Source organism: Parasteatoda tepidariorum, chromosome 10 (assembly GCF_982258835.1).
Source record: "Parasteatoda tepidariorum strain Cologne lab strain chromosome 10, Ptep-v5.0, whole genome shotgun sequence".
Classification (NCBI taxonomy): Eukaryota; Metazoa; Arthropoda; class Arachnida; order Araneae; family Theridiidae; genus Parasteatoda; species Parasteatoda tepidariorum.
In genome coordinates, this window is record NC_141764.1 from 80,600,221 (window position 1) to 80,612,606 (window position 12,386).

At 30.0% G+C, this 12,386-nt stretch overlaps 1 protein-coding gene across 1 annotated transcript in view; it reads right to left on the reverse strand.

The window, feature by feature from the left end:
- Positions 1-12,386, reverse strand: part of LOC107454895 (locomotion-related protein Hikaru genki) — a 209,080-nt gene that overhangs the window by 29,157 nt on the left and 167,537 nt on the right. Inside the window, exons 3-4 of the mRNA XM_016072238.4 lie at positions 5,295-5,552; positions 1,713-1,872 (exon numbers count right to left, since the gene is read on the reverse strand). Of these exons, the coding sequence (XP_015927724.1) occupies positions 1,713-1,872; positions 5,295-5,552 (418 nt within the window). The remainder of the gene's footprint in view (positions 1-1,712; positions 1,873-5,294; positions 5,553-12,386) is intronic.

The window sequence follows — 12,386 nt, forward strand, 5'->3', positions numbered from 1 at the left end:
TCAAAAACTTTTAATTTATTATAAATACAAAAATCTTCAGTATTAACAGTACCTTCCCCATTAAATTTACTATTTAATCCATAAGGAAAAAGAGTCTTAAGACTACCAATGTAAATATTTTCTAAATCAAGTCTTTTATCTAAATTTTCCATAAAATCCAAAATAAAAAGAGTAACATTATTAAAATCATGAAATTGAAAATGTTAAATTTCATAATCCGTGGAACAATTACTATTATTAAAATTTTTTATAGCTGATCTGTGGGAATTAATCCGCTTATGAAATTCAAGACCTGTCTGACCAACATAACACAAATTACAACAATTGCACTGAATTAAATAAATAATATTAATACTTTTACAAAAAAATACATTAGAATGACTGTCAATTTGAGAACTATCAGCCAAAGGACAAGTTTTACATTTTTTATTACAACATTTCTTAAACTTTTTAAATTTTTTTATATTTTTAAATTTATTTAAACAAAATATTTGACTTAGTAACTTTTTGTCCGAAGTAATCCCTAAGTCAAGACTAACTTCAGTGCTCCTTGTTTGGGCGCGCGACGAGCCAGGCGCCATAAAATATTTATATATTGTACTTTGCATTATTTTAAAATTAACCTAAAAGGAAATACTAAATTAGACATATAAAACCTAGACATCCAACAAAACCCTTTGACGCTTTAAATTAATTAGAAAACACCTGAAGCATGAAATAAAAACAAAATAATTTTTCAAAATAATTTTTCAAATAATTTATTTTTGTTTTATTTTTGTTTTATTTCATTTGTTTTGTATTAAACAAGTCGGTTTGTTCAATTACAGAACGAAAGTTTTATGCTTGATTTAGCAATTTCATACATCATCCGCATAAATTAATTAGTATATTTAACCACTTCAAAAACATAATAATCTATAAGTGATTGCAATTCTCTCTTCATGGCTCACGGTACCATGTAAAACGAGCCTTTCAGACTCTAGCTGCCCAAAACTCTTTAGGACGTGCACGTCCTAAAGAGTTTTGGGCCGCATACTTGGAGAATACATGCATTCTCCAAGTATGTATATATATATATATATATATATATATATATATATATATATATATATATATAGTCATCTAGAGTCAGCTAGAGTCTGAAAGGCTCGTTTTACATGGTACCGTGAGCCATGAAGAGAGAATTGCAAGAGAATTGCATATATATATATATATATATATATATATACATTTTTCCTTACTAAATACTTTAAATTTTTACTACTCCAGAAAACAAGCATGCGCAAATTTATTTTTAAAATAATATATATTTTATATTAATTTATATGTTACGTAAACTCTAAATTAATAAAATAAGTTTTTTCTTGTTTGAAAATAATATGCTTGAGAAAATAATTTTAAAAACAATTCTTCGGAAAAATTGTTTTGATAACTTAAATTATTCAGAAAAAAAAAAAGAAGGAATGTTTAAAAGCTTCTCTCTGTTCTTCATCTAATATTTTTGGCAGCTCTTCAAAATCCAATAACGTTAATCCAAAAATCATCATCACTGCTCAACTTAAATCCAGAGCTAAATTCCTAAAGATGCAAATCAACCTTTGCATACAAATAAGGATATTATAATTTCGATCGAGTTAAAATTCCCCAGAGGCTTCGCTTTCAATCGATAGCCCACTATTTCCTCTTCAGAAATCCATTGATAAATGCTTTACCTGTGAGTAGCCGTCCACGTCCAGCTTGGATTTCCGTTCTGTCGTTGTAGCAGACAGTCAAAATGAATGATGGAGTTCGGCAGGATGACCACTTGCCCCGATTTCGTTATTCCGGCGTCTCCGGACACAACGTTATAAGTGATAGTGGGAGCCACGTCCGCTGCACAGAGAAAATAAAAGTAAATACAGTGTCAGATTACAGATTTATGGTCATATTCAGATTTATAATAAATATAGTTCGAATGATAGCGTGAGTCAGTATATTATGATGGGCTTTTTTAAGATATGTTTAGGAATTGGCATAACATGGAAGTTTCTGTAGGAGGTCGTGGTCAACAGAGGAAAAATAAAGAAAAACTTATTTTTTTCAGTCGATAAAAATTAATCACTGTGGTCACATATTAACCAACCGCATTTTATTAGTCAAATTGAAAAATATTTAGATTGGTCGGTGTGTGTCTAAAATTTTCTTTAATTTTAAGAATTTTAACTTTATTTTTAAGAGGATAAATATGAAATAAATTTAAGTCTTCCAATTCTGAAACACAGAGTTTAAAAAATGAAACATTAATGAAAAAATTAATTTAACGTAAAAATAAATAAAATGGAAAATTTAATGTAAAAATAAATAAATGTGAAATTTAATGTAAAAATAAATAAAATGCGAAATTTATACATCCCTTTATTCGAAAGAGATGTTTGATAAAGAATTCTTCCCTCATGTTTAGCCTTAAGCAATGTTATAAATTAAACTTTAGACAATTCTGTTTTCCTTAAATATTTAAAGGATAATATCTATGATGAATACTAGCTTACAGCTCTGTTTGATAGCACGTCCTTCAACAAATGTTTATCTTTGATCGATTATGCCATGTAAACATACGTAACACCAGTGTAGGTAGACATCACAGAATTATAAGTTAGAAAACTATTTGAAACCACCAGTTTATTTTGCTTATAGTTACGTTTTTGAAATGTATTTCTATGAATCTAAATAGCTTTAAGTTATTCATAATTTAAATTAAAAAAAATTTATCAAAATGCAAAATTAATGGAGGAAATTGTTTAACCCCTTCCTTCTCTCTCCCGTGAAAATGACGTGCTGAGGTTTCGCCCTCTATTTATCACTCTCGTGATATTTCCGGGCTGGAGTGTTCAGTCGTAACGCGCCAATAAGAATAAAACTAATTCATTCCTTTTGCTTTGAAAACATTTTATTTCTCATTTTACACACCAGATGGCAGTACCAGGATAATTTTAAGGTAATTGCAGATAGTTACTTTATTTTAAACTAGATGTCAACACTTATCAGGGATACAGGGATAAAAAAATAGGCACTTTTATGATCGTTTTCTTGGAAATTAACCGATCGTTAAGGGGTTAATTGTGGTAAGTTTTGACAATTTTGAATTAGTCGCGAGCAATAGCATTATTTTTGGTACCTAATAATACTGAACAAAGAATCTTTATTTTGACGTGTTGAACTTCTGAAAACGTGTATTGCTTAATCTAATAATGTAAATTTATGGGGAAAGGCAACAAAGAATAATAAAACATATTAATTTTAACATTCTTTTTTTTTAATTGAGTTGGTAATATGACTTTCAATTTTCCGTTTCATAGTGGTGGGTTGATGATTTAATGATTGCCCTGATGGGGAAACAGATGTTTTGTTGCCTTTATTCAAGTACTTGATTTTGCCTAATTCGGGCGTGGGAAATTTCAAATATGAAATTTGTTTTGCTCCTTAAGCTACATAATCTTTAATGACATTTTTAGACTACTTTTCGTCAAAATGTATAAATTTAAAAGCGTTATGTATAACAGAGGGTCGCATAAATATTAGGACTAACATCTAGGAGAGTTAGAGCATATCATTCAAGAATAAAACTGCATAGCAACCCATACCCATGCAAATGTCATTGTACGCGGTTAGGGTCTCTACCCTCTTATGACCTGTTCAGAAGCACACGAAGAAACACTTCATAATAGGTAAGTGCACCTAGAGGCATATGACGATATTTCCTCGCATGGATACCCATGCAATTTTAATCCTGATGATGTGTCTTATCTTCCCTAGAAGGCTGCATCTATGCGACCCCCTATTATCTACAATCTCTCGATTTCTCGAAAATCTTGTTAAGTCAAAAAAACATTTTCCCCCTTGGTATTATATATCCTCTTAGAGTTAATTTGAATTCCCATGTCGACGAGTGTCTTGTCAAAACCTAGTAATGGCAATTTTTTTTTTTTTTTTGGGGGGAATAGAAAATGAATTTTTTTTGGAAAAATAACAATGTAAATTCATTGTAAACCAATTCCTTTCTATTTAATGCATAATTATTTTCATCTTACTTTCAAAAATGAAATTATCATAGCTGTATTTAGACTTATAGTCGACTATCAATACAAACATATTTATTAAAAGCTATTCTGATGTATCATGACTTCATGACTCTATAGTGATATTTTAGAATATATTTTTCTACTTTTTAGAACATATTTAGTTCTGAACTTATTATCTCGAAAACTCGCTATCTCGAATTTTTTTTTTTTTTTTTTTTTTGTGTTCCTACAACTTTGAGATATCGAGAGTATAAGACTCGAGATATCGAGAGTATATAATGCTTTTAAACTTATACATTTCGAAAAAAAATAGACTAAAACTGTGATTTAAAAAAAGTAAAACTATTGCTTGGAATGAGAATTCGATTGCAGATTTGAAATCAGCGATACGAAAGTATCTAAGATCTGTTAAAAAATCTCATGTAACAGAAGAAAAAAAAATTTGTTCCCTGCTGTTTTACCTTGTCTGAAAAAAGGGTTATAAATTATGCTGACCACAATCTCAATAAGGTGCATTTGTCTCGAAATTGTGAATCCTTAACCTTTAAGGCTAACATTAGCTATTTCGGGAGTGTTTAATCGCTTTTAATAATATTTTATGGTGTACAATGAAACCTCTAGGAAAGGCCACCTCTATCTGCGACCACTTTTGGGACTCACGGTATTTTCTCCATTGACATTGTGTTGAATAAAACCTTTTGGAGAGATCATCAAAACCTCTTCCAGCGATCAGGCAAACCTCTGCATTTGGTGCGGAAAAGGTTAAATGAAAAAACACGAAAAAATTTTAAAACATAAAATATTAACTGAACGAATAAGTAGATTAAAATGCATTCATAATATTGGTGTGAGGTTCTTATTTAAAGAGCTCTTTTTGGCGATTGCTGAAAGAGATCTACAACCTTACGTTGCAGCCAGTGCACTAAAAACGACGCAATCAATGATTTAATTTTAGAGTTAGAAGTTAAATTAGGAAGAAAAAAAGTTAACTTTAAAAAACTAAGCATCTCAAACAAAGAAACCGTGCCAATACAAGTAGTATTTCCTCACCAAGAAAATTACACCGAATAAAATTAAAATCGCTTGCAAAAAATCATATACCTTCGATAACATTTTGAAGTCAAAGGAGATAACCCCTAAGAACGACCCATCTCCGTTAACGACCATTTTACTGTGGAATAAAGAGTGGTCGCTCTAGAGAGGTTTCACTGCACATGTATCTCAAAGAATACTTACTAGAAAAATTCCTTTGTATGCTAGTTGGCTGGCAAACCGGCAGAGGTGCGTTCCACTGTCCATTGCCGCACCGAATGGAAGGTTCACCGACAAACTTGTACATTCCAACTTCAGAACATCTCATTTCGATCACACTTCCATGAGGGAGAGCGACTTCATTGTCCAGGTTCAATTCTTTTCCCTCAAAAGACATGACCACATCAGGTGGAGGTGGACTTAGGAAACACTGTCTCAGCATTGGTTGGAATTTTTTGCTGTCTGAAAAGGAAAACATTGACATTTAAATGTATCTTTCATTAGTGTTTCTCAGAAAAACACCAGTGCAAAATTGAATCATTATGTCGGTATTTTGGACCATAATGACGTGCAAATTTGCTGCAACATTAATAAGAGGTAAAAGTTGAACCATTTCTTTTTTCGTTTTAGTTGAAGCACAGAATATGGCGAGTGGTGGCTAGTGCTCTGGACAAAAAACTACTTTTTTCCTAATGTGGCAAATTATTTTTTTATCGTGTCAACTGTGGGTATATTCATTGGTAACATTAGAACATAATGTAATGATTATCTGCTGTGAAATGTCCAATTATTGAGAAACCAAAACATTCTTATTTTGCATTTTAACAATGCAATTTAACTTCTAAAAATAAATGGATAGTTTCATTTATAAACCTGACATTAGAAACCCAATTTCTGAATAATCTAGAGTAACTTAAAATACAAACAAAATGTAAAACATTAGAAGAAAAGAAACAGAACTGATAAGTATTATACGAGATATTCTGATAGGACTGATTATAGACAAAGTTTTTCCAACTTTAGATGTCATTCAGAAATTATTTACTACATATGCTTCGCGTACTCCTGAATTTGATTTTAATGGTCATATGTGATAATAACTGTTCACATTTTCATCGATATCCGGAAATTCAAAAGGTGCCAAATGCACATGCAGTATTCGATAATAAAATTTTTTTCAAAAAAAAAAGCAATTTTGTTTAACTCATTTTAAGCAGCGAGTAGAAATTTTATAAAATGACTGTTATTTTATTATAACATGCTTAAATTGAATTCATTTAGCCGTTAGAAAAATCTCGTGCATGAAAAATTATATTATATTCAAGGAGTAAAATGGTGCTTATACACACCATTTACTAAATCAATGAACAAATCATTAAGTTGAACACTAGTTTTTTATGAAATTGATTTTATTTTGATTTTATTTACAGAATTAAAACTTCAATCCACCATTAAAACATATCATTAATCTCAAGTGGAATGATTAGACATTTTTGAAAAGTTGAAATCGTTAATAACCGTTTCCAGTTAAATAAAAATCATCCTATTTTTAAAATTTCTCAAGTTTACTCCAATTGAATTACAAATATTTTATATATGTCTTTAAACCCCTTAAAAATATCAGAAAAAAATTGAGGGGAAATATACGCCACACTTTAAGGTAGAACAGTTTAACAAGGACCGATACTGCGCACCCTTGGTCCCTCCGCAGGCTGATCAAAGAGATCACCCTCACGTTTACTGCCAGCAACCAGTGATGCTTGACTTCTCTTCGGTATTCTATTGGGAACCGTGTCTTGGCTTCTGCTCAAGAAAAGCTTTTTTTCTACTGATTCCACAATTTGCCTAACTATGATATTGAGAAATCAAAGAAACGCTGTTAATTTTATAACAGTATTTAGGTTCCAGTAAATTAAAATATGATTCAACATGCTCGAAAGTTTCAGCAATTTAATTTCCTTATAAAGGAATTTAATTTTTTTTAAAAATCAATACACTCTGTATATTATTGACTTAAAACAGTGTGCAATACTTTTCTGAAAGGTGCAAATAACTCTTTCTAATAAAACTATTTAGTGATAATGAAAATGAAATTAAAATTAAATTTAATGAAATTAAACGACTTTCACTATTTATTTTGTTCACTTTTGTATATTAACTTGAGCCTCGAAATCAGTTAATTTATTTATTTACTTTTGCGTTTCTAATTATATATGTGACCGGCAAAGTATGAAATGCTGGCATTATATATAATGCCTGACGTTTTTAGGCAAACTGTGAAATATGAGAAATATTACATACTTTGCCTAGGCATTATATATAATGCCGGATGCTATTTAGTCAAAGTATGAAATAAACGTCCTGATGTAATTACATTTATTCGATATTTTAATACTTACTGACGATAAATTAAAAGAAACATCAGGGTTTGGAGTATCGGGCAAATATATACGCAGTGGCCCTTAACCTTAAAAAAACATCAGTGTAGGGTATACCGGGCAATGGTTTTTTAAGGTCAAGTGCCATTGCCCGGTATACATTTACCCGATACTCCAAACACTGATGTTTTTTTCAAGATCAAGGGCCACTGCCCGGTATACTCTACACTGATGTTTTTTTAAGGTCAAGGGCCACTGCCCGGTATATATTTGCCGGGTATATCCTACACTGATGTTTTCTTAAGGTTAAGTATCATTGCCCGGTATATATTTGCCCGATACTCCAATCACTGATGTTTTTTCTAATCTATCATCAGTGAGTATTAAAATATCGAATAAATGTAATTATATCCACGAATAAATTAATATCAAATCGGATGTAATAAATATTTCGGACATTCACCAAAGCGACTATGTGATTGTCAACATTCACCGGTGAAAGTCAATGATGTTTCTTCTAATCTATCGTCAGTAAGTATTAAAATATCGAATAAATGTAATTATATCCACGAATAAATTAATATCAAATCGGATGTAATAAATATTTCGGATTCACCAAAGCGACTAATTTGATTGTCAACATTCACCGGTGAAAGTCAATGATGTTTCTTCCAATCTATCGTCAGTAAGTATTAAAATATCGAATAAATGTAATTATATCCACGAATAAATTAATATCAAATCGGATGTAATAAATATTTCGGACATTCACCAAAGCGACTATGTGATTGTCAACATTCACCGGTGAAAGTCAATGATGTTTCTTCCAATCTATCGTCAGTAAGTATTAAAATATCGAATAAATGTAATTATATCCACGAATAAATTAATATCAAATCGGATGTAATAAATATTTCGGACATTCACCAAAGCGACTATGTGATTGTCAACATTCACCGGTGAAAGTCAATGATGTTTCTTCCAATCTATCGTCAGTAAGTATTAAAATATCGAATAAATGTAATTATATCCACGAATAAATTAATATCAAATCGGATGTAATAAATATTTCGGACATTCACCAAAGCGACTATGTGATTGTCAACATTCACCGGTGAAAGTCAATGATGTTTCTTCTAATCTATCGTCAGTAAGTATTAAAATATCGAATAAATGTAATTATATCCACGAATAAATTAATATCAAATCGGATGTAATAAATATTACTGACATTCACCACAGCGACTATGTGATTGTCAACATTCACCGGTGAAAGTGAACAATCACCGATTTCGGTCATTCACAGCAACATGCACATCATTCACATAATAACCTCATCAGGACGTTTATGTCATACTTTGCCTAAATAGCATCCGGCATTATATAGAATGCCTAGGCAATATGTGAAATATAAATCATTTCATACTTCGCCGGCTAGTTTTAGGCATTATATATAATGCCGGATTTCATACTTTACAGGTAACTTATATAACAAGGGCAGCGATACAAGACGCCCTGTATATTTTTAACTACAAACAGTGATTAAATTTTTTAAAGAAGCTCAAATAACTCTTTCTAATAATCAAAGCTATTTAGTGATAATGAAAACGGAATTACAATTTCATCTTAGAAATCGTTTTCGCTATTTCATAATAATTTAATCATCAAATAATTATGAACAGTCTTGTAATATGGGAATGTAATTCTCATCTGCTTATTGTGATGAGTTAATGACGCCTCCGTTCGGTCGAATTGCATTCAGACTCCCCGTTTGTAACTGCTATGCATAATTTCCCGAGCATTAATTAACGACGGTTATGTAAGACACATTAAATCGAAATTCTTTTCAGATTTAACCCCGTGACATTATAAATTTATGAATTTATTCGAAACGATCTTAAGGAATAGTCTGTTCCTATATTGTGTATAAAATTTTAAACATTTGCTTCGCACAGTTAATGTTTTAAATTTATATTTTCAATTTCTTTGCTAACTAGTTCTAACATCTACAACTAGGTGCCACATCTAATGCTAGTTACAGCATTAATAGCAATAGCATTAGTTCTAATGTTAGCAATAGCATTTCTAAATTTTTTACCATATACCATGTAATATATAAAAAACCTTAATAAATTATTTACAATAAACCCAGCAATAATAAAAGAAACACTTTCAGTTTTTGACATTTTTCAATTTTCTCAAGAAATACTTGGATTATTTTGCAGCTTTATAGGTTTATGCGATTTTCAATAAGCTTTAAATCTTTCAGAGGTTTGAGAGATCGACCATAAATTAAGAAAAGAAACAAGTATTTTTGAACACCTTATACCAGAAAAAATTAAGCAATAAGCTTGTATCGATTACTTTGGTAGCTATTTGCAATAATTGCATGAACAGAACTATTGTTTTGAAATTCGAAAAAAAAAACATCTTAAAAAGTGCGCTAGATGAGTATTTAAAGAAGTTCCTTTGTGCTGCGTATGGTGGAAAAAATTGAAAAAAGAAAAACATTTTATAATTTTGTAGAAAATGTTGTGCCTGGCAACTAATGAAAATCGTCTGATTTGAATAGATTAAAATTGTAAAACGTTTCAAACGATTTAAGGAGCTTTTGTACCTTTAAAAAACTCTCAAAACGATATGGAGTTTTCCACAAAACTGTGATTATTATGAGCTTTCCTTTAAAAAGTACAAAATCTAAACTTGAAACTTTTTACGTTTTTGAGATATTGAAATCAGTTTTTCTTTCATCAGTTATCAAATACTGCAAAATTATAAAAAATATCTTTTCAACTTTTCCCGCATATGCTCAGTATTAAAGGACTACTTATCATATGTACATAAATTATCATAAATACATAATTATATATTGTGCTGTTTTAAAAGAATTTTTTTCACATCTTTTAGCAATAATTTTAAAATTAATTTAAATTTGCTCCATTTTGCTTTATTTTACTGAATATTTTTAAAATTATAACAGAAAAAGTATAACAAAAAATTAGTTTTTTATAAAAATATCCGTAACTCCATATATAAACTAAGTTTACGCAATTTTATGCAGTTGTTACAAATAACAATCAAAGTAATCAATACAAGTTACAAGCTCCTCCCTTAATTTTCTGACATAGAGTGTTCAAAAATACTTGTTTTCTTTCATAATTTATTGTCGTTCCATCAAACCTCAGCTTTAAACTTTATTGATAAGTATGAAAAATCGCCTGAACGAAACCTTTTTAAAGTTGCAAAATAATAATTCTTAGAATTTCGTGTGAAATTTGAAAAAAATTTCAAAAATTGAATGTGTATTTTCAAATATTGTAAAGTAATGTATATGTATAGGCAACTCGAAAAACGTCAAATTAATTTATTCATCATTGTTGTTCACTTCACTTCACTTGTTTTCTCTTTTAGAGTTTAAATAATTCCAACGGGTTGATAACTACACCGAAGATATATTCTCGTTTTCTTAAATTAAAGAAAACTATTCAAATAACCAAACATAAGAGGTAAGTAACAACAAAAAAGGATATATTTAACATGAAGTATACATGACAAAAACTGCTACAACTACAACTACTACTAATTAAAATTGTAAATGTCTTTGTTTCACAAGAATCTTTTGACAGCGCCATCTATCGGTGGTTCAAGTATTTCTACACTTGTCAAATGAAGCTGGGTACCTGAGCCAAATATAGCCTTAGTCCATTCATCGTGTCCATAACAGTCAGTGAGATAGATTAACTTTATAAAAATGAAAGAAAAGTTTCATTTAGTAGTGAATATCGTTGTTCCTTGCTCTTAATCTTCCTTTTGCTGAGTGTAATAATGAATGATTTGAATATATAAATTTGATGTCGTGATTACGTCACATATCGCTGAAAAAAAGTGCCGCAATAGAAATTGAGAATTTGATTAGTTCATTCAAAGTAGAACGATATAGGAATGTTCCCGAGAACGTACAAATCATAAATCGTATTTTATTATTTTTAAGAATTTAACTTTTTTATTGTAGTTTAATTTTTTGAAAGATATGCTTAAAATATTGATAAAGGAATAATTACTAAATAAAGAATAATGACGTCACGTTAAAATTCTGAACTTAATTGAGTATCTGCAACTTGAGAAGAAGTAAAGTGATTATGCCAAACCGTGTGATTTAAATCAGATTTAATTGGATACCTGTAAGCGACGTCATACGTGTGTGTTGAACATGACATTGGATTCTTAATCGACAAATGTCACGATTTACCTACAATGACATCACTTGTATGTATCCAACTGAAGAATTAGTCGGTAAACTATTAACAACCATTAAAGGATAACCTTGCAAAAATATTTGGAACAGTCTCCAAAATATCCGCTTGCTTTACTTTACTTTACTTTGCTTTACTTTAGATATAGTCTATGCTTGTGTTTGCTTTAGATATAGTATATTACAATGCTGGAACTGATAAACTAGAGTAAGTAATGTCATAAATTACATTTTTTATATTTGATTTTGGCACAGTATAGCCGCATCCAGTTTAACTTCATCCGATTCTTGAATATACTTGACATTAATGTCCACCACCATACTAATAATTTACAATCAGAATCAAGGATTTGAATTCATTTTAAGACTAAGGTGGTAAAGGTCAGAAAATATCATCTAAATGTGAACGTAAATATGTAATCATTTTCCCGTAAGGATACTTTTAACATCGCTGCAGTATAATAAAAATCAATCTGACTTTAAACATGATTAGAAGTGATGTACAAAAAATAAAAACTTACAACTCGAAATACAACAGAAACGTAATTCAAAAATTTAATTTATTACAGTAAAAAAAAATCCATTTAATAACGCATTCATAACATATAAGCAAAACTTTAATATTTATACATTTACATTAGGAACTAATCTTTGTATAATTTCTCT